Source organism: Geotrypetes seraphini, chromosome 5 (assembly GCF_902459505.1).
Source record: "Geotrypetes seraphini chromosome 5, aGeoSer1.1, whole genome shotgun sequence".
NCBI classification, from domain to species: domain Eukaryota; kingdom Metazoa; phylum Chordata; class Amphibia; order Gymnophiona; family Dermophiidae; genus Geotrypetes; species Geotrypetes seraphini.
This window is the reverse complement of record NC_047088.1, coordinates 16274118-16297931: the sequence shown is the minus strand read 5'-3', so window position 1 is coordinate 16297931 and position 23814 is coordinate 16274118. Positions and strand designations below refer to the sequence as shown.

Genomic DNA, 23814 nt, shown 5'->3' with positions numbered 1-23814 from the left:
TTGCCTCTTTGCAGACGATACCAAAATATGCAATAGGGTAGACACACCTGATGGTGTGGATTACATGAAGAAGAACTTCATAAAGCTTGGAGAATGGTCCTGAATTTAGATACCAAGATTCAATGCTTAAAAAAATTGTAGGGTCATGCATTTTGCCTTCATATCCCAAGGGAAAAATACAGTTTAGGTGGTGAAGAATTTTGTATATGAAAGAGGAGTGGGGTTTGTGTGTGATAGTATGTGATGTTCTTAAGGTAACTATTCAGCTATAAAAGGCAATAGTTAAAGCTGGAAGGATGCTTGTTTACATAGGGAGAGGAATACCACTGGGGAAAAAGGTGATGAGACATTATTTAGAATATTGTGTACAGTTCTGAAGACCATGCCTTCAAAAAGATATTACCAAGATGAAGTCAGTCAAGACAGCATCTGCATAATAAAGCTTATGGGGACAAACTTAATCATCTGAATATGTATACTTTGGAAGAAAGGTGGGAGAGGGGAGTTAAGATAGAAACGTTTAAATACCTGCATGGCATAATTGTACAGGACCAATTCACTAAACAGCACTCTAATTAGATTGAAAGTCTGGCATACATCCAGTGGTCAGTTACAGCAATGGCAAGCTTATTAAGGGATATGAGCCTTGAAAAACCCCCTTCGGGTGAAACATGTTGGCTGTAAAATCCCTGAAAGGAAGACCACAGTTTTAAGCTAAGTATTTAAATTATATATACACTGCAAAGGTGGTTAAATAGATAAAACATTAAAATTAAGCTATAAGATCCGGTGAGGAAGTAGTACATAAAGCCTGGGACAATGAATACACTTGAGTCCTAGGTAGTACTTCTGAGGTTCTGAGTATATATAAGATTAAATGTGAAGATTATATTGGAGGTGTTTAATTTACATACTCTGTTTTAAAGTAGACTTGTACAGGAGGCAATCTCTTTCAGTTGAAAGGAAACTCTGGAAGAGGGTGCATAGGTGAAAGAGGATAGACTCAGACATAACCTGAGGAAATACTTCCATATTGAAAGGGTGGTAAATTTATTGAACAATCTCCCAGTGAAAGGTGGTAGAGACAGAAATTATCGGCCTCTTTTACAAAGCCGAGCTAGCAGTGGCCGCACGGCAACAGCCCTGAAGCCCTTTAAATCTATATGGGCTTCGTGGCCATTAGCGCAATGGAGCCACTAGCGTGGCTTTGTAAAAGAGGCCGTATATCTGAGTTCATAAAAGCTTGGGATAAGTACATAGGATCTTATGGGAGAGAAAGGGTTAGCAGATGGCATGGATGGGCAGACTGGATAGACCATATGGTTTTTATTTGCCTTCATTTTTCTATGTATCCGTAATCCCCATCGCACAATATTGAACAAGACAGATCTGATTTCTCTCTATTTCTGGAGTTAGCCTTCAAAGATGCACAGAGGCTGGACTGCTTTCCGACTCATATCTCAGAATGAGGGGATTTCTCTTGCATCCCTACCTCAAATCCCTGCCCCTCATAGCTTGGAGAGCATAGAGTTGGCATCTCTTCAACTGTATGAGGGAGTCTCCAGAGTCCTGCTTGCTTCCAGAAATGATTCCACAAAGACTTATAATTTTAAATAGGAGAGGTTTGCTCTCTGGATTCTTTTTTTCTTTCCTACACAAAAACTACTTGAATACCTTCTATACCTTTCTGAATCTGATCTCAAAGCTAATTCTCTAATGGTTCACCTCAGTGCAGTTGGCACTTACCACCACGTGGAAGGTAAGTCCATCTCTATACTGCTTCTAGTTGTCCAGTTCATCAAGTTTCAAGTTTTATTAGGATTTTATATACCGCCTATCAAGGTTATCTAAGCGGTTTTTACAATCAGGTACTCAAGCATTTTTCCCTCTCTGTCCCGGTGGGCTCACAATCTATCTAATGTACCTGGAACGTTCATGAAAGATTTGCCCCCAATTAAAACTCCCACTGTTTCATGGGACCTTCACACCATGCTAATAAGGCTCCTTTTGAGGTGATTGACCCTTGTTACCTGAAATTTTTAGCCTGAAAGGTTTCATTTCTGGTAGAAGTCAGTAATCTTCAAGCCCTAATAGCTGATCCATCTTATACGAAGTACCATTGTAATTGAGTGGTTAGTTGCATGCATCTTAAGTTCCTTCCAAAGCTGGTATGTTCTTTCCAGTCAATTGCTCTATCAACATTTTTCCCAAACCCGCATACTCTTCCTGGTGAAAAGCACACTGCATATCTTGAACTGCCAGCCTTATCCTTTTATCTGAAGTGGACTAAAACCTTTAGAAAGTCCACCCAGCATTTTGTTTGTTTTGAACATCACAGGATGTGAGCAGCCATTGGTAAATGCACCTTGTCTAATTGTCTAGCAGATTGCATCTTCTTTACTTATTCCTAGGCTTGGCTGATTCCAGAGGATTATGTCATGGCTCTTGATATTAGAGCTATGTCTGCATCGGTAGGCCATTTGAGATCAGCTTCCATTGAGATTTGCAAAGCTGAAATGTAGTCTTCAACACATTTCCATCTTACTACTGTCTAGAATGAGATTCCCACTATGATAGTCTTTCCTGTCAGACAGTTCTGCAGAGTTTGGGATCAAAAATCTTAACTTCTAGGCCCATTTTATTTGTCCCAGGCAGAACTCTCAAAGCAAGTCTGTATATAAGTTTAGGTTGATTGATTTTTAATTGGCCTTGCATTTATAAGGGACCCTTGGTGGTTGATTTTAGTGAGCTTAGTAGCTAGAGATTCCCATATGTAAGATAGTATTCTGCTTGTCCTCAGAGGAAAGCAGTTACTCACCTATAGCAAGTGTTCTCAGATGACCTCTTACAGCAGCCTTGCGGAACTTCAGTAGTACTGTGAGGTTGCCTTTAGATGTTGTGGCAGATATTTTGGGAAGGGAGCCACTAGGGGCAGGAGTGAGTGACTTTTACTTATGCTCCATTGTCTCATTGGACTTTCATGAAGGTCAGGTAGGTTTGGAGGGTTCTATTCTGATTGCTGGGTGGGGATGGAAGGGGTGTGGACCTGTGGGGTAGGATTTGTGAGAAGGTGCTATGTGCCATCTCAGGAGTGAGGGCTATGGACCTTGTCAAAGTGTGGGAGGGGGGATTGGAAGGAAATGCAAATTTTTTAATATGGGTTCCTGGCCAATATTCTGTTTTGTGCAGGCTCTAGAAGAATATTAGCCATGACCCGCTGAAGCTCTGGCAGACATAGCTTTTGAAATTAGGCTCAGATTTTCAGTGCTATTGCTCAGACATGGCCTGGAATTGAATATCTGGGCCTAATTCTGCCTGTTCCTGTCTGCGGGCTGAATATCAGTCAGTATATATTTATATTGGTTAAGGATACAAATAAGAAGAAAACTGTTTTATTAATAGCTTTGTTTTTTGCTGTTACTTCTTTACAGAGGCCGTTTGTTTATTATTTCCACTAAGGCAGGATCCCTGGGAATTAATCTTGTGGCTGCTAACCGTGTTGTCATCTTTGATGCATCTTGGAATCCCTCTTATGACATTCAGAGTATCTTCAGGGTTTATCGCTTTGGGCAGAATAAGCCTGTCTTTGTGTACAGATTCTTGGCACAGGTAGTAATCAGTCTGAATTGGATAAGAACATGCTTTAATCTCCAAGATTTTGTGCAGAATTTTTAGTTTGTGTACTCTAGATTTAGAGATCATTATTTTCTTCGTGCTTCCTCTTCCTCCCCTGGTAATTTAGCAATGTACTCTGATAGTCAGATTTGCTTTAGTGTAGAGAGATTAAAATTCTAACAGCCTTGCTTGCTCAATGAGCCATATTGCCCACAATCTGTCTTAGTCATGTAGTCTTAACATGTGACCATATAACATTAGATGCATTCAGTGTTGCAGTATTCTGAGACATACTGTATTGCAATTTAATATAGCATGTTTAATAGCTTGTACAAAGTGAAACATCTGTAATGTATGCATCTGTATTCTGTGCCAGATCATTTCTGCCTTTTTAAAGATATATAAATTATGGAGTTTGTTACAGATTTTTTTTTATTTTAGTTTATTTTTTTTAAACAAAAGATACTTTGAAAGGCCCAGTATCTGATGACTAGTAAAAGCAGCATTCTGAACGTTGCCTCCTATTGTAGTAGCTTTGATCATCAGAGTGGGCATGAAAGCAGGAGAGTTATCAAAAAAATCTGAAGCAGCATACAGCAGTATAACCATTTATCCCAGGACAAACAGGCAACCTGTTCTCACTTCTGGGTGATGTCATCCATGGAGCCTGGATGTGGACAACCTCGCAAGCAGACTTGCTTGTAGAAAACTCAGAAGTTTTGAGTCTGCCGCACTGCTTATGCACAAGTTCCTTCCCGCCCAGCACAGGGTGTGTCTTCTCAGTTTTCCATGGAGCTGAGAAGTCTGTCTTTGACGCTCTGTGTTGAACTTAATTTGCTTCGTGCCTTCTCTCACCGTGGCTTGTGTTTTGTTTTACTTCTTACCGTGTCGCTGTGCTTTTCTTTTGCTCTTTGTTTTTAAAAAAAAAAGATAATTTGTTCGTCAAGTGACTGGCGGGGCCTATCGCACGTCCTCAGCCTGCGGGCTACGACTTTGTGACAGCTATCTTTCCTTCTATGTCCCAGCTGGTCATGGGCTTCAAGAAGTGCAGCCAGTGCCAGCATGCGATCTCCCTCACTGACCCACACCGCTGGTATCTTCAGTGTCTGGGGCCTGACCATTGTCCAGAGAAACATAGAAACATAGAAAAAAAGCAGCAGAAAAGGGCTATAGCCCACCAAGTCTGCCCATTCCAAGTATCCCCTCCCCTGAATTTACTCCCTTAAAGATCCCACGTGAGTATCCCATTTTCTCTTAAAATCCATCACGCTGCTGGCCTTTATCACCTGGAGTGGGAGTCTGTTCCAATGATCCACTACTCTTTCGGTGAAGAAGTACTTCCTGGAGTCGCCATGAAACTTCCCTCCCCTGATTTTCAGCGGATGCCCTCTGGTGGTCGAGGGTCCCATGAGCCAGAAGATATCATCTTCTGACTCGATGTGTCCCGTGATGTACTTATATGTTTCAATCATATCTCCCCGTTCTCTTCTTTCCTCAAGTGAGTACAGCCGCAATTTTTTAAATCTTTCTTCATACGTGAGATCCTTGAGCCCCAAGACCATCCTGGTGGCCGTTCGCTGAACCGACTCGATCCTCAGCACGTCCTTTCGGTAGTGTGGTCTCCAAAACTGAACACATTACTCCAAGTGAGGCCTCACCATGGCTCTGTACAACTGCATCATAACTTCAGGTCTCCTGCTGACGAAACCTCTGCGGATACACCCCATCATTTGTCTTGCCCTGGAGGAAGCCTTCTCCACTTGATTGGCAACCTTCATGTCCTCACTAATGATCACCCCTAGGTCGCGTTCCGCCGTGGTCCTAACCAAGGTCTCACCATTTAGTACATAAGTTCTACGCGGGTTTCTCTTACCCAGATGCATTATCTTGCATTTTTTAGCATTGAAGCCTAGCTGCCAAGTAGTTGACCATTGTTCCAGCAACAGTAGGTCGTATGTCATATTATCAGGTAATAAGCATTCGCTGTGCTACTCTTCAACCTTGAGCCCTCAAACATTGTCAAGTTCAAATGGGGAAGATTTTCGGTATGGAAACCTCGACTGCACCCTCAATCTTCAGTTCGGTCCAGCCTGCCTCCACGACTTCAATTCTCATCAGACCATCCTCGTTTGGAACGTCCTTGAGTAAATCTGCAAAATCTTCTCCTGAGCTTCCCCTCAGCTCAGATACCTCATCAGACAGTTCCAGTGGTGATCCTCAACCTACCCAAACATCATTCTTCCAAGTCGAAGCATTCTTCATCTTTGACCTCTGAGCCTTTAGCCTCAGCAAGTGTTCCAGTTTCAGACTTGGATCCACAATTGCAGGCTACTAGACCATTTTAGAGTAGGAATTTGTTCAGTCACTGACCAAATATAGTCCTGCTTCGACTGTTTCCTGCAGTCTAGCCTGGGCACTCAGCAGGCTCACAAGAGGTCGAGTACTTGCCTGTGCCTCGAGCTGAATCTACACACTATGCAAGGAGTCAAGTCTTTGCGAGTGTCTCGTTTGGAATCCTGACACTCCATACAAGGAGCCAAGTCAGGAGTGCTTTGAGATTCCTTGATTCAAACCACTGAGTCTATGGGATTTTGATGTAGGGATGCAGGTCTGATAGTTCTGAACCAGGGCAAGGTCAGCACACTGATCTAAGGCCCTGTGAAAGGATCTAAGGCCCTGTGAAAGAAGTATGGATCCTTCATCATTCCTTCTCCCCTAGCCATTCTAAAGCAAGGGAAAATGTTAGCACCTTGTGACAATGCTGAGGCATTCCCCCCTCCCCTTTCGTCACAAGACCCCTGTCACGCATTTACCTTTATCTTATTCCTTATCTTGTTTTAGTATTCCTTGTATGGGCAGCAAATAGAAAGTGCCTACGTGCCAAAGCAGGTCTCTGTCACGTGCTGAGTTTAAGTAAGGAGCATGCATTATAACCTTTAGACTGTCACATGCTTTTAGACATATTAGATGTGTACATAAGGGAATCACTTTATTGTAACCGTTATAATGTATTCAGATGTCACGTGAGACAGTAGCTTTGAGAATCACATTAGATATGTAAACAAGGGAGTTATCTTGGTATAATCCGCACTGTATATGCATGATGAAATTGTAACCTTGCAATGCATTAGCTAAGTAATTAAGGGAGTTAAGAAACTCAATAAAAGAATTAGCAGGCTCCCATTTAGGGTCGCCTCATCCCAATCTGAGTCTTATGTGAAGCCTCATTTCTACACTTCAATCTACAGCTTCTAGCCCTATATCCTCATTTAAGGCATTGCCCGTTTCGAGGCATAGGGCGAAGTCTCCTGCTTCCAGGCAGCACTCTCACCGCCGGTCAAGACCCTCATCAAGTTTCAAGTTTTATTAAAATTTTGATGAATCGCAGTATCATTAATTCAAAGCAATTTACAATTAAAAAGAGGGTCTTAATTATTAACTACAACCAACACAAACAGACTTGACGTACCAATACATATGGAAAGTAGGGAGAACTACAATAAGTATAGTAAAGAATACATACAAGGAAAATACAAATGGAGGGTAAGAAAGTTTAAAAGTAATTATAAAAGTACTAGTCTTTAAGCCCGTTACATTAACGGGTGCTAGAATAGATGTGTCTGTCTGTCTGTGTTTCTTTATCTCTCTCTCCTTGGCCGCTGTCTGTATCCTTCTGTCTCCCCCTCCCCCCCGAGCAAAGCTGTCTGCCCCCAGCACCCACTTCCCCCCAAATGTCTCTCCATGGCCCCTTCTGTCTTCCCCCCCAGAGCAAAGCTGTTTGCCCCAAGCACACCCCTCCCCCCAAAGCAGCCCCCTTTCCCTCTCCCGCTGACTCTCTGGCCCCCTTTCTCTGTCTGTCTTTCTGTCCCTCTCCCTGGCCCTGTGTCTTTCTTTCTTTCTGTCTCCCTCCCTCCCGCTGTCTATCTGTCATTTTTCCCCATTTCCCTGTGCAGCAGCATTTCCATCCCACATCCCTATGCAGCAGCAACAGCATTTCCCTCCTATCCCCCCCTTTCCTGTGTAGAAGCATTAGCACCATTTTCCCCCACTCTCCCTTTCCCTTTTCTTACCTTATCTTCCCTGCTCTGTTCGGCCCCTCCCCCTTCTTTTACTGGCGTTGTCGATCCAGCCTGCTCCTGACCCTTCCACCGCCGACAAACCTCGGGACTCCAGGCGCGTAGGCAGCACTTTAAACACGCTGCTTCGCGGCCTTCTACTGGCAATTTCCTCTGCCGCGTCTGTCTCCGATGATGTCATCAGAGACGCGGCAGTGGAAATCAGCAGAGAAGGGCGCGAAGCAGCGTGTTTATAGTGCTGCCTACGCCGCTGGAGCCGGGAGGCGACGGAGAGGGCAGGGGGTGCTAGCGGCCGGCAGCGGTGGAGAGCAGGGAAGGGCGCGCATGCCACTTGTCTTGCCTCGCGTGAGGCCAGACAGTAAGCCGCGCATGCGCACTTCCTATGTGTGCTACAGCTCACGGAAAACGGAAGCACGCATAGGAAGTGCGCATGCGCGGCTTACCGTTTTATTATATTAGATAGTAGAAAAATTAAGAACGTTTTTTCCCCCCCCCCCCCAAATTCTCAGAGCCTAAGAAAGAGAATTAATGAGTTTAAGCATTAAATGGGATCAGTAAGGATTCCGATAATTAGGTCTCAAAAGCATCCTTGTACAACTAGCATTTTAGCCGTCCTTTAAATTTACTCAATGATTTTTCTTCTTTAATAAATGATGGTAGGGAATTCCATATTCTGGGTGCTGTAACTGCAAAAATCATATTTTGTCTAGTATTTATTATACTAAGTGATGGAATTACTAGAAGGTTTTTGTCTTCAGATCTTAAGCTTCTAGTAGGAATATATGGAATAATGTCCAGGCATTCCAGTTCTTTGAGGCCTCCAACTCCTCGAGACAGGACATCAGTAGCAGAACCTGAGGGCTCAGTTGATTATAGTGCCATGCCTCAGTCTGTTTATTCGCTGTGTGACCAGTCAGGCATCGGGCCTGCCAAGGTCCCAGTAAAGGCAATCACAAAAGTGAATAGGAAATCCAGAAAGGGAGTTTGCAAGGTCTCCCCTAGCTCTGATCATGTTGATTTCCCGGCTAACCACCAGGGGGAGCCGGATATTCCTAAGAAACAGACAGACAGGCAGTATTTAGGTCACCACCAGAGGAGCCCAAGAGCTACCCAGTTCCCTGCTGACTCAGCTAGATTAGGGCGTGTCCCTAGAATAGAAAAGGCAGCAGTGGAGAACAGACAGGCAGGCAGGATAGGGAGAAGGTTAAGGCCTTTCTTCCCTGTTGACCTCCCTGGGCCAAGCAGAGGTAATAAGTGTACACCTATGGAGGTGGAAGAAGCTGGTGAAGCTCTGGATGTGTCCTCGTCTGTGGAGGAGATGCCGATGGAAGTACAGAAACCTTTGCCAGAGGAGGTGTGGAGCTTACCTGAAGCCATAGAAGTAGGCTTAACCACCAGCTGCAAGCATTAAGCTAAGAACAGTGAGTTTTGGATTGAACTGTTTTTCTTTTTGAACCCTGCATTTTTGTTTTGGTGTGCTTTATAAAGCTGAGAGAGTCTGAGGGAAAGGTTTGCAGTCAACCAGGGAGGGAATTTTGAAGGCCGTTTGAAAGGTTGTTGCAAGGCAAACCTTAGACTCTCTCCTTTTCCCAGCAGAGCCATTAATGCTGCTGGAGGCTTGACTTTAAGAAACTGTGAGTTGGTGAAACAGTGCAGAGAACTATATTGAGGTTTTTTTCTCATAACAACCTGCTTGGAGTGCAGGATGGGCAGGCTCTGAGGAGAGCCACGTCTCAGGCGCAGTTTTGACTGAGGCTAAGAGAAAAAGAAAGTTTGAACTTTGACGGAATTGTTGGTGTTTTTTTCTTTTGAATTTTACTTTGTATGCATTATTTTGCATTGAACATTATTGAATTGATCCGTGTCATCCTGACCTATATGTTTCAAGAAGTAAAATTGAAGTATCTTTTACTTAAGCAACATCTGTGTAATTTTGATTTTTGTTCCCATTTTCTGTGTCAGTCTGCAGGGTGACTCCAGGCCGGGTCGCACGCTGGTGTTATTTCTATGTCCAGCCACAGGGAGTGCTGTAGAGTCCCGGTCTGGGACTGCAGTGTGGCGACAGCTGGGATATCAATACTTCAGAGAGGCCTTACCTTCGTTTTCCACTCGAGGTCATCGAGTCCCTCTCGAGGCCATGCTCTGGCAGATCAATTGTCCTTTTCATTCTTCCTCCGTCAAATGGCTGAGGACCTGGATCTTAAATTGGACGCTGGTTCTAAGTACTCTAAGGAGTATTTAGAGGAAACGAGTATGCCTCGGCCTCCTGCGAAGTCTCTCAAACTTCCTCTGAATAGACTTCTTTCTCAGACTTTCAAACAAAACCTGGAGACTCCTTATGCCATTCCTGCTGTTCCAGGCAAGCTATAATCGAGGTATAGAACTGTACATTGCAAAGGCTTTGAGAACTCCCAACTATCTCATCAGTCCCTTCTTGTGGAATCTTCCTTAAAGAGGAGTCATCCTTCCAGGGTCTGTGCTACCGTACCTCCTGGCAGAGAGGGCAGGATCATGGACAAGTTTGGCCATCGTCTTTATCAAAATTCGATGATGGCCTCCAGGGTTTTAAATTATAATTTTACCTTTTCAAGTATTTTATTGCTATACTCCCTTGTTTTTCTAAAGACCTTGGTCAACACAGGCTTTTAGAGTTCCAACAAGTCATTGCTACCTTGGCGCAACTAAGGTTGTACCTTCAGTCCTCTTATGATGCCTTTGAACTATCCTCAAGGGTCACTGCTTTCTCAGTAGCAATGCACCACCTTGCCTGGCTTCGCACCATTGATCCCAACATTCAGGATCATTTGGCCAATATTCCTTGTGAAGCAATGACCTCTTTGATGAATCCATAGAGGCTGCCACCAAGAAGTCTGAGCATAAGAAATCCATTTCTTCCATCGTCAGACCAAAAACTAAGCCAGCTCCTCCTAAACCTTCTTGGCCTCTTCCATCCTATCAGAGGCGTTATCCTCCGAGGGCAGCTCCATACACTCGAGCACCCCCCAAGAAACAACAACAGCAGAAGCAACAGAAACCTTAGCCTTCTGCTACACCAAAGGCTTCTCAGCCTTTTTGGCTGACCCAAACAGAGTATAACCTCCATCATTCTGCCTCTGTCCTCCCCTCTTCCCATAGGAGGTCGTCGATGGGAGACCATTACATCCGACCTCTGGGTTCTGTCAATAGTCAGGGAAGGATACCAACAGAGCGTCCTCCAAGAGTATCCTTCCAATCCATCCCAGACCGCCCTTCTTCTTCAGAAGCTCAAGCTCTGCCTTGTCTCCGTTCCTTTGGGAAGTTCCCTTGAAACTGCAGAGCAGGGGATTTTACTCAAGTTACTTCCTAGTTCTGAAGAAGACGGGCGATCTACAGCCTATATTGGATCTTAGGGCCCTCAAGAAATTTTTGGTCAAAGAAAAGTTTTGCATGTTGTCTGCCTCCTTATATCCCCTTCTAGATCAGAACGATTGGTTATGTTCTCTGGATCTCAAGGAAGCTTACACTCACAATCCCATTCATCCAGCCTCCCGTCAGTACCTCAGATTTCGGGTGGGGAATCTGCATTTTCAGGAGTGCTACACTTCGGCCTGGCATCATCTCTGAGAGTGTTCACCAAGTGCCTAGTGGTGGTTGCAGCAGCTCTGCAGAACCATGGTCTCCAGGTATTCCCCTACCTGGACGACTGGCTCATCAAAGATTCAACATCTCAGGGGGTTATTGCAGTGACCTAACGGACTACATGATTCCTACAAAGCTTGGGATTTGAAATCAACTTTCCCAAATCCCAACTTCAGCCCTCTCAGAATCTGCAATTCATCGGAGCTGTTCTGGACACTATCCAACTCGGAGCATTCCTTTCTCAGCAACGTCTGGATGCTCTTCTTCAGCTTTGCTACAAAGTGTCTTCCCTTTCTTTACTCTCAGCAAGACACATGATGGTATTACTCGGTCACATGGCCTTGACTGTTCACGTGACTCCTTTTGCCAGACTTCACCTCAGAATTCCTCAGTGGACCCTGGCATCTCAGTGGGCGCAGGCTTGCGACCCAATCTCTCAACACATTACAGTCTCTCCACTGGTGGATGCTCTCTTCCAATCTCTCCAGAGGTATTCTGTTTCAGGCACCCCCTCATCAGAAGGTCCTCACAACAGATTCCTCGACCTATGCTTGGGGGGCTCATCTCAACAGTCTCCGTACTCAAGGCCACTGGTCCAGTGTCATATCAATCTGTTGGAACTCAGAGCGATCTTCAATGCTCTCAAAGCTTTTCAACAACTTCTTCACGACCAGGTAGTCCTTATTTGGACAGACAATCAGGTCGCCATGTACTACGTCAACAAGCAGGGAAGAACAGGACTCTCCCTCTTTGTCATGAAGGGTTAGGGTTAGGAACCCTAACTAGGAGATCCATCACAACACCTTCTTGAAAGCAGTCTACATTCAAGGAGAGAAAAACTGTTTGGTAGACAAATTGAGTCGTCTTCTGCAACCTCACGAATGGATACTTAATTCTTTGCCTCTTCATCATATTTTTTCTCAGTGGGGAACTCCTCATAGAGATCTCTTTGCATCTCCCCACAACCACAAGTTCTGCTCCAAGATACACTCTCCTCATCGCCTCGAGGCAGATGCTTTTCTATTGGAATGGACGAATCTCTTCCTGTATGCATTCCCTCTTATTCTCAAGACTCTTGTCAAGCTCAAGAACGATCATGCCACCATGATTCTAATAGCTCCTCGCGGCCCAGGCAACTCTGGTTCTCCCTTCTACTTCATCTCAGCAGCAGGGAGCCATATCTTCTACCAGTTTTTCCATCTCTGCTTAGACAGAGTCAAGGGTCTCTTCATCCCAACCTGCAGTCTCTACACCTGACAGCTTGGTACCTCTCAACATAACTCCTCTTCAGTTTTCTCAATCAAAGCCTGCCACCAGACAATGCTACCACCAAAAATGGACTAGATTTTCTACATGGTGCATCTCTCATAACATGGAACCTCGAGATACCTCCTTGGCTTCTGTTTTGGATTATCTTTTGCACTTGTCTACCTCTGGCCTCAAGTCTACATCTGTTCGAGTCCATCTCAATTCAGTTGCTGCTTTCTACTCATCCCGTGGTTTCCAGATTCATGAAAGGACTTTTCAATGTCAAATCTCCTCTCAAATTGCCTCCAGTGGTTTGGGATCTCAATATTGTACTTGCTCAATTGTTGAAGCCTTCTTTTGAACCAATGCATACGGCTCATCTGAAATATCTCACTTGGAAAGTGGTTTTTCTCATTGCTCTTACGTCTGCTCGCAGGGTCAGCGAACTACAAGTTTTAGTAGCGGACCCACTTTCACAATATTCCATCATGACAAGGTGGTCCTCCGTATTCATCCTAAATTCTTACCTAAAGTGGTTTCAGAATTTCATCTCAATCAATCCATTGTACTTCCAGTGTTTTTTCCAAGACCTCATTCTCATCCTGGAGAATCAGCTCTTCATACCCTGGACTGTAAACGTGCTTTGGCCTTCTATTTGAAACGCACCAAACCACACAGATCTGCTCCTCAACTTTTTGTCTCATTCGATCCAAACAAGTTGGGACATCCGATTTCTAAACGAACCATCTCCAACTGGATGGCTGCTTGTATCTCTTTCTGCTATGCTCAGGCTGGACTGCATCTACAGAGTCGAGTCACAGCCCACAAAGTCAGAGCCATGGTGGCTTCAATAGCTTTTCTCAGATCCACTCCTATTGAGGACATTTGCAAAGCTGCCACCTGGTCCTCAGTTCATATTTTCACCTCATTATTGACTGGATGTTTTCTCCAGACAGGATGGTCATTTTGGCCAGAGAGTATTACAAAATTTATTCTCCTAAGTTGCCAACACTCCCACCATCCCATCCTGGTTATTGGAGGTCACCCACATGTGAAAATAGGCTGCCTGCTTGTCCTGGGATAAAGCACAGTTACTTACCATAACAGGTGTTATCCAGGGACAGCAGGCAGCTATTCTCACAACCCACCCACCTACCTCACCTGGTTGGCTTCTCTGCTAGCAATCTGAACTGTGCTGGGCGGGAAAGCACTCGTGAATGTGCAGTGTGGCAGACTCAAAACTTCTGAGTTTTCTACAAGCAAGTCTGCTTGCGAGGCTGTCCGCATCCAGGTTCCGTGGATGATGTCATCCACATGTGAGAATAGCTGCCTGCTGTCCCTGGATAACAACTGTTACGGTAAGTAACTGCTTTCTGAGTAGCTCCTTGAATTAATTGATTGTAGGTTTTTGTTGTTTTTTTAATAAGTTTTTAAAGTAAATTTTACATAACATTCAAAGTGTCAGCAATATAAATCAAACAGAACATACATTATAACAAGTATCTCTCCAATATGGTACAGAATCATCGTAATCAACCTGTATATACTATAGTTTGTATGTGGTAAGATCCAACGAGAGAGGTAAAGAAAAGAAAAAAGAATTTTAAAAAAAAAGTCAAGAGGAAAGAATGAGGTTTTCCTTTTCATAGCAATCTAGATACACCCAGGGTGATCGAAATTGAGAGTTCATAGGGAGGCTGTTACATCTGATCATAATTGTCTGTTCATATTTTATATTACATTACAGATTTCTATTCTGCCATTACCTTGCGGTTCAAGGCAGATTACATAAGAATTGTTATGACATTAAGAAGTACTTAAGGAATAGTCTGAACATTTTCTAATTTGCTAAGGAGTAGATAGTATTTCAGGTGAAGTTTGGGACATGTTTGGTTGTGTTATATTGGTTTTATGTATTTTTTGAAGAGTTAGGGTTTTTGTTTCTTTTTTGAAGGTTTTGTAGTCTGTGGTCGAGATCAGTAGATTGGTGATTTGTCTGTCCAGTTTTGATGCTCTGGTGGCCGGAAGGTTTTCATACAGTTTTCTTCATAAAGACAAACAGAGTTCCACCAAAACATGTAATTCAACAGTGGTGCTCATTTCCAATTTTTTAGAAGATGCAAAATACCAATAGCTAGCAGGAAATCTATCAGTTTAGGTGGACAAGCAAAATTGGTAAAACAAGGATGTTGTTAACGAAATATTATCATATCAATGGTAATATCCGCAGAGCATTTGACAATGTCCTTGATAGTTGACCAAATTTGGATTCAGAACGGTTTGACCTTATCACAGTGGAAAAGCATATAAGCTAGGTTGCCCTCATCATTATTACAGTGCCAACAGGTAGAATTGGGTCTCAGTTTTGCTGTGCACATGCGAAGCGGGGTCCAATTGGCATGCCACATTAAGAAGTATAATGATTGTGAAATCCTAGAGGACAAGGAGGGACGGTTGGCTTTTGACCGGAACCTGTTCCAATCCACCGTCAGATCTGTAGCGGAAAGTTCTGTTAGCCAGTGTTGTGCGACCTCTGCTGAAAATTTGTAATGAATATCTTTCAAAATGTGATGTATGAAGGAAACAGCTTTCCCTTGGGTAATGGCCAAATCACACCATTTTTCAATAGTAGTAGAGGAATCCGTAACATTAAAATTAATAGTTGATTAATAGTACCAACAGAAGAAGTCGATGTATTCCATTGTGAGATGTGATGCTATATTCCAGGAAATTGTGTACTTATGGACTGAAAGGGTAGCAGTTTGTGAAGAAAAAAGTTGTTGTACATGACAGAGTCCTGCTTTTTGCTATGTTTTCCATGTAAATGGCTTATTTTTGTATTTAAGAGTTGGGTTACTCCAGAGAGACATAGAGGGTAAGTTATACATTGATATGTCAGCTGACTGGTTCAGAAAACAAAGAGCTTGCTGCGCTGCACTCAAGAGCGTAAAAATTTTAAGTTTTTTGGGAAAGAACATGGTAATGAGAGACTGTAGCGGAATTGGGAAGCATATAAATTTCTCAGCTTCTAACCATGCAGGTGGATTAGACTGAACATAATCCTGTGTCCAATACGCTCCATATTTAACCAGAGATGCTATATGATAAAAATGAAAATCAGGTATGTTCACTCCTCCATTCCCCTTGGATGCTCTCAATTTACTGATGGATATTCTTGGTTTTTTATTGTTCCATATGAAGTCAGTGAGCTTTTTATTTATCTATTGGTATGCCGAAGGGGGGCAGAGGGAAGGTAACATGGACAGTATGTATGTAATTTGAGGGGCTAGGGTAATTTTAATCGATAATATTCTACCCCATGAGAGGTATGGTAATCAATTTGATCACTAGATGTTTGATTCTAGATATATTCAAATACATTATGTGTGAGACGTCTTTATGTATTAGAATACCCAAATATTTAACAGCTTGAGAAGACCAGGAGAATTGAAACTGAGCTACATCTGATGAAAAGACTAAATTATTCAATGGGAAAATCTCAGTCTTTTCCCAATTGACTGATTATCCAGGAAGAGCAGAGTAGGTATGAACTTGTTGAATAAAAGTTGGTATGAAGAGAAGGGGATTGCATATGAAGAGGAGGGCATCATCTACATATGCCGCCAGTTTAACTTGTCTGAGACCTATAGGGATACCTTGAATCTGGGGGCATTAATGTATAGATAAAAGGAAAAGTTCTAAAGCAAGGTTAAACAAAAGTGGTGTTAAGGGGCACCCCTGATGGGTACCCCTAGATAAAAAGAAGGATTTAGATAAGGTATTGTTGATTAAAAGTCTCGAAGTAGGGTGCCAATACAATGTTTCAATCCATTTAATGAAATATTCACCAAAATTGAACCACCTCAGAACCCGCAGCTGGAAAGGCCACTTGACATGGTCAAATGCTTTCTTTGCATCAATGGCCAATCCCACTACAGGCTCTGAGGTGGATTTTGCTAGATTGTTAATATGAAATAATCTAAGATTATCTCCTATATGTCTCTGTTTAATGAAGCCTACTTGATTGGTATGGATTATTGAGTGTATTGCATTGTTCAGTCATGTGGATAAGATTTTAGCCAGGATCTTATAGTCTAGATTTAGTAAGGAGATTGGCCTATAATTTTTAATGAGAGTGGGATCTCTATCTGGTTTAGGAAAAATTATGATAGTAGCTTCAGCAAAATTATATTGTTTCTCAGGACAAAGGTGAACATAATTATAATATGACAAAAGGTGAGTAGCCAAGATATTGTTAAAGGTTTTATAGAATTCATTGGAGATTCCGTCAGGGTCCGGGGCTTTGTTATTAGCTAGAGAAGATATGGGGTTTTTTTAATCTCCTCTGTCGATAGTGGGGATTCCAAATCTAGCTTAATAGAGTCCTGAAGTTTGGGATGTAATATCTGATACAGATAAGTGTCTATGTTGGATGGAGAAAAATGGGATTCAGATCTGTATAAGTTAGAGTAGAATTTTTCAAAATGGGAGGATGTTAACGATTGGTTCATTTCTGGATGTCCAGTATCAGTCTGGATGGATGATAATATTAATTTTTTTTTTTTTTTTGCTTAACTTTAAGATATTTTGCCAGGGACTTTCCCATTATGTTATCTCCCTTATAGTGTCTGGATGCATGGACAAATAGATCTCTTCTAGCTTTATAGGAGAGTAAAGAGTTATATTCTTATTTAAGTTTTAGGGGTTGACGATATACGGTTGAGCTAGGGGAGGGATCTGATATGTGCTGTGACTCTAATTGTTTAATAGATTGTTCCAATGCCTTCTCTTTTTGAAGAGATGTTTTAGTCTTCCACGCAAAAAGTTTAATGGATTCTCCTCGAAGAGATGCCTTATACATGCCTCCCATACAATGGACGGAGCTACCTATTGGTCTTTCATATTGATTTCAAAGAATTCCAATGTGAAATCTTTGATTTTAGTAATAACATCTTCATCAGTTAGTAGATGATTATTTAATCACCATGAAGGGACCTTACATTTAGAATCTGGGTCAATCAAAAGATATAGGGAAATGGAAGAGTGATCCGTGAGTGAGATGGGGTGGATGACAACATTAGTCAGGGACTGAGCTAATTCAGATGATATAAGGAAAAAATCTATTCTCGAGTACATAGCATGGGGGGGAAGAGTAATAAGTGTAATCCTTACCCTTTGGATTCAGGAGCCTCCACAGGCCCAGCAAGAAGAAATTATCGATTAGATTGTGAACTTCAACGTGTGATCTTGATTTAGAAGGTTTACAAGTTGAGGACCTATCCAAAACCAGATCTAGAGTTTGGTTGAAGTCTCATCCAATGATAATGGAATGATTGGAATATTCAAGCAAGGTGGTTTGAAGATATCTAAAAAAAATTAAGGATGCTCGTGTACTGGACCATAAATTTTAAGCAATACAAATTCTGATGAGTGCAACACAACATGAGCCAGACACCATCTTCCCTCCAAGTCAGTCTTGTGAGAAAGAATGGAAATTGGTACAGTATTTCTAAAGAAGATACACTCCATTTTGTTTCCGGTTAGTAGCAGGGGAGAATATATGACTGGAGAAGCCTGGGATAGATAGTTTAGAAGCAGCAGCAGAGGGGAGATGTGTCTCTTGAAGAAAAATAGCATCTAGGCATTTTGATTTAAGATAGTTGGCTACCATGGTGCATTTGATAGGATGATTTAAACCATTGACATTAAAAGAAAGAATATATAAATCAACCATCTGGGTGTATATGCAAGTTGATTCTAGATAGTGAAAACCTCGTAGAAAAAATACAAAGAAGAGAAGTAAGGTTAAGGAAGAATCCAAATAAATAAGCCATGACAGAAAAAGAAAACAAATTAGATAGAGAGAAAATCAAACTCACAGCACTATACATACTCACTAAAAAGGGAGCAGGTAAGTACATAGGGCAAACAGTTTGTGGGTGTTCTGTAAGAACAGTGAAGCAGCGCTTCGGAGAAGTAAGCCACCTCCAAGAACAACTTCTTTTTAATCGAAACAGACCTTTGCAAGGCTAAAAAGAGCAGTATCTGTTCAAAAATGCAGGACAAAAACAGAACAGTCAGTGGAACAGAGTGTAGAGCCAAATCACTGCATTTTAAATGAGTCCAAGAAGTGTCTGAGTTCCGTCGGTTCAAGGTATGACGAGATGCAATTATTGTGCGTGACTCTCATCCTGGCAGGGTACATTAGCCCAAATTTTGCCCCAATATCTTTCAGATCTTGTCTCAAGGAAAGAAATTCTTTGCGTTTAGCAGCTGTTCTCTTCGCCAAATCTGGGACTATGTGAAGGCATTTCCCCTGAAAGAGTAGTTGAGAGTACGATTTTGCGGCTTCCATAAATTGAAGAACATGCTGGAATCGGAGAATCTTCACCACAATTGGCCATGGTGTTTTCAGCGAGGGTATTGGGTGAGAAGGAATTCGATGTGCCCGCTCGATCTCAAGCAGCTGTTTCAATTGTAGGCCAAGTAGTTTAGGCAAAATATCATGGAGGAAAGCAATGTTATTGGAGCCTTCCAGCATTCTCCGGTAGGCCTATAAGCCGTATATTGTTGCGTCGACTTCTATTCAAAGATCTTCTACCTCTCTCTGTAGAGCGAGTATAGTATGATTAGAGAATGACAACGGTGACAAAATTCATCACCGTTCCTGTCCCCGCAGATAACCGCGGGAAACCATCTTCATGTCATTCTTTAAGGAGAGAGGGAAGAATCAGAGTATGAATGGTCACAACCACTCACCCGCAAGCTTTGCTTTGAAGAATGCTGGTGTTGAAGGACTGAGGTTGAAATAGACACTAGAAAATGACATGGGATTATTTCCCGCGGTTATCCACGGGAACGGTGATGAATTTTGTCACCATGTCATTCTCTAGTGTTGATCCACTAAGGCTAGCTTTGATTTTGTCGATGAAGCTTGTTCTTCTAAAGCATCTAATTGATTTCTCGCGTCTACAAATTGAGTATTTATTGCTTCTAATACCTCTCTCACTAGTTTCATTTCTGCCACCTGTGCAGTCATGATCAATTAAATAATCTCACCTCAGCAATGAGTAAATCAAGTTGAGAGTCTGTGGGTTCCAGCTTGGGCTTTTTCCCTCTGGGCTGGGGTGTGGAGGTTTGATCTACCTTATTCAGTTTTGACGGGGTCATCCGTAGTGTAAAGAGAACCGGAGCAAAGAAATTGCTATATATAGATGGCAAAGGAGTAATATAATCTACGAAATTGTAAAGGTTCTGGAGGAGCTTCTACTCCATGCGTCTGCTCGCTGTGCTTGCCAGGCTCTGACCCCGATTGTAGTTTTTCTATTCATGGTCCTGTTCTAATAGGTCCTAGTGCTGTTGTACTAGTTATAACAGGAAGTGGGTTCACCACTCTTTAGTATCCAAAGTATAAATATGATGCAAACATACCGAGATATAATCTTTTTAGGAAGGACAGAGATGGTAAAAAAGGTGGAGGAGTAGCTCTCTATGTAAAGATCAATATCCAAGCGACCGAAATCAAAGGGACCTGGGGAGAGGAAGAAGCGATATGGATTGCTCTGAAAAGAGAAGATGGAACTTCTATCTATGTGGGTGTAGTCTACAGACCTCCGACTCAATCGCAGCAAATTGATAAGGATCTGATTGTGGATATCCTAAAGTTTGGAAGGAAAGAGGAGGTTCTGCTGTTGGGAGATTTCAACCTGCCGGATGCGGACTGGAATGTTCCTTCTGCAGAATCGGAAAGAAGTAGGGAGATTGTGGATGCCTTTCAAGAGGCTCTGCTCAGACAAATGGTGACGGAACCCACAAGGGAAAAAGCGATATTGGATCTGGTCCTCACAAATGGAGAGAGTATCTCTAATGTTCGAGTGGGTGCTCACCTGGGAAGTAGCGGTTTGGTTTGATATAACGGCTAAAGTGGAGAGCGGCCACACGTTACTTAAAGTCCTAGATTTCAAACGTACGGACTTTAATGCAATGGGAGAGTACCTGAAGAAAGAGCTGTTAGGATGGGAGGACATAAGAGAAGTGGAAGGACAGTGGTCTAAGCTGAAAGGAGCAATAAAAATGGCTACGGACCTTTATGTGAAGAAAATCAATAAAAACAAGAGAAAAAGGAAGCCGATATGGTTCTCCAACCTAGTGGCTGAGAAAATAAAGGCGAAAGAGCTGGCGTTCGTGAAATATAAAAAAAACCCAAGAAGAGGAGAGCAGAAAGGACTACAGGGTGAAACTAAAAGAAGCCAAGAGAGAGATACGTCTGGCGAAAGCACAGGCGGAAGAACAAATGGCTAAAAATGTAAAAAAGGGAGACAAAATTTTTTCAGATATATTAGTGAAAGGAGGAAGATGAAAAATGGAATTGCTAGGCTAAAAGATGCTGGGAACCAATATGTGGAAAGTGATGAGGAGAAAGCAAATGTGCTAAACAAATACTTCTGTTCTGTGTTCACAGAAGAAAATCCTGGAGAAGGACCGAGATTGTCTAGCAAAGTTACACGAGAAAATGGAGTAGATTCTGCGCCGTTCACAGAGAAACATAGAGGGAGGGTGTTTATGAGCAACTTGAAAAACTGAAGGTGGACAAAGCGATGGGACCAGACGGGATCCATCCCAGGATACTAAGGGAGCTCAGAGAGGTTCTGGCAAGTCCTATTAAAGACTTGTTCAACAAATCTCTGGAGACGGGAGTGATTCCTGGAGATTGGAGGAGAGCGGATATGGTCCCTATTCATAAAAGTGGTCACAAGAATGAAGCAGGAAACTACAAGCCGGTGAGCCTCACTTCAGTTGTTGGTAAAATAATGGAAGTTTTGCTGAAAGAAAGGATAGTGTACTTCCTTGAATCTAATGGGTTACAGGATCCGAGGCAACATGGCTTTACAAAAGGTAAATCGTGCCAAACGAACCTGATTGAATTTTTTGATTGGGTGACCAGAGAGTTGGATTGAGGACATATGCTAGATGTAATTTACTTGGATTTCAGCAAAGCCTTTGATACAGTTCCTCATAGGAAGCTGTTGAACAAACTTGAAGGGCTGAAGTTAGGACCCAAAGTGGTGAACTGGGTCAGAAACTGGCTGTCGGACAGACGCCAGAGGGTGGTGGTTAATGGAAGCCGCTCGAAGGAAGGAAAGGTGAGTAGTGGAGTCCCTCAGGGATCGGTGCTGGGGCCAATCCTGTTCAATATGTTTGTGAGTGACATTGCTGTAGGGTTAGAAGGAAAAGTGTGCCTTTTTGCAGATGCTACCAAGATTTGTAACAGAGTAGACACCGAAGAGGGAGTGGAAAATATGATAAAAGATCTGCAAAAGTTAGAGGAATGGTCTAATGCCTGGCAACTAAAATTCAATGCAAAGAAATGCAGAATAATGCATTTGGGGATTAATAATAGGAAGGAACAGTATATGCTGGGAGGAGAGAAGCTGTTATGCACGGACGGGGAGAGGGACCTTGGGATGATAGTGTCCGAAGATCTAAAGGCGAAAAAACAGTGTGACAAGGCAGTGGCTGCTGCCAGAAGGATGCTAGGCTGTATAAAGAGAGGCGTAGTCAGTAGAAGAAAGACGGTGTTGATGCCTCTGTACAGGTCATTGGTAAGGCCTCACTTGGAGTATTGTGTTCAGTTTTGGAGACTGTATCTGGCGAAGGACGTAAGAAGACTTGAGGCGGTCCAGAGGAGGGCGATGAAAATGATAGGAGGCTTGCGCCAGAAGACGTATGAGGAGAGACTGGAAGCCCTGAATATGTATACCCTAGAGCAGTGGTCTCAAACTGAAATCCTTTGCTTGGCCACATTTTGGATTTGTAGGTACTTGGAGGGCCTCAGAAAAAATAGTTAATGTCTTATTAAAGAAATAACAACTTTGCATGAGGTAAAACTCTTTATAGTTTAAAAATCTTTCCTTTTGGCTAAGTTTTAATAATAATATTGTAATTTATAGCTAAAGAGACATATGATCAAGAAACTGTTTTATTTTACTTTTGTGATTATGATAAACATACCAAGGGCCTCAAAATAGTACCTGGCAGGCCGCATGTGGCCCCCGGGCCGCGAGTTTGAGACCACTGCCCTAGAGGAAAGGAGAGACATGGAGATATGATTCAGACGTTCAAATACTTGAAGGGTATTAACGTAGAACAAAATCTTTTCCGGAGAAAGGAAAATGGTAAAACCAGAGGACATAATTTGAGGTTAAGGGGTGGTTGATTCAGGGGCAATGTTAGGAAATTCTACTTTACGGAGAGGGTAGTGGATGCCTGGAATGCGCTCCCGAGAGAGGTGGTGGAGAGTAAAACTGTGACTGAGTTCAAAGAAGAGTGGGATGAACACAGAGGATTTAGAATCAGAAAATAATATTAAATATTGAACTAAGGCCAGTACTGGGCAGACTTGCACGGTATGTGTCTGTATATGGCCGTTTGGTGGAGGATGGGCTGGGGAGAGCTTCAATGGCTGGGAGGGTGTAGATGGGCTGGAGTAAGTCTTAACAGAGATTTTGGCAGGGTAAAGCTTTGGATTCTTGCCCAGAAATAGCTAAGAAGAAAAAATTTAAAAATTTAAATTGAATCAGGTTGGGCAGACTGGATGGACCATTTGGGTCTTTATCTGCTGTCATCTACTATGTTACTATGATGTAAATGACTAAAGAAGAATCTCTAGGAAAATAGCCATTTGATTTAAGATCTTCCAAGTTTATTGAGAATTTGATATACCACCTTAACATATATTTTCAATGTGGTTTACAATAAATACAAGGCTGATACAAATAGTTAGCCAACCAAAAGGAGAACAGACAGGACATAAAACAGATAATTATAAGACTCGACTAACAGGTGCAAAAGGAAAATGGTAGAACTACAATATAATTTTATAGGAAAGAGAAGAGAACTGGAAAAAAACAAGGGGGCAGAGTAACAATGTGCAAGTCCAGCAGAAATGGACTAAAAAGGTTAAAAAAATAATCCTTATAAGGACAGTTAAACTTGGAATGCATCTTTAAAAAGGAATGTTTTTAGAGAAGATTTAAATTTCTCCAGGGTTGTTGTCTCTCTTAATGAGTTCGGGGCTGAATGGAAGGCGTACATCTTTTATCTTAGAAAACAGTAACTTTTAAATGACAAGTTTCAGTAAAAGCAAAGATTGACCTAAGAAAAAGACTAACAGATGTAAAAAATGCAATCAATATATAGGCATGATGAAAATAGATATTTCTTTTTTTTTTTTTTTTTTTTTTAAATGTCTGGGAAA

General features: G+C 42.3%; 1 protein-coding gene across 7 annotated transcripts in view; it reads left to right on the top strand.

Annotated features, from left to right (window-relative positions):
* The window catches only part of ATRX (ATRX chromatin remodeler), a 643287-nt gene that overhangs the window by 543204 nt on the left and 76269 nt on the right, over positions 1-23814 (top strand). For all 7 annotated transcript variants that reach the window (XM_033946347.1, XM_033946348.1, XM_033946345.1 and 4 more), the window contains one exon: positions 3432-3609. In XM_033946347.1, coding sequence (XP_033802238.1) covers positions 3432-3609 — 178 coding nt within the window. The remainder of the gene's footprint in view (positions 1-3431; positions 3610-23814) is intronic.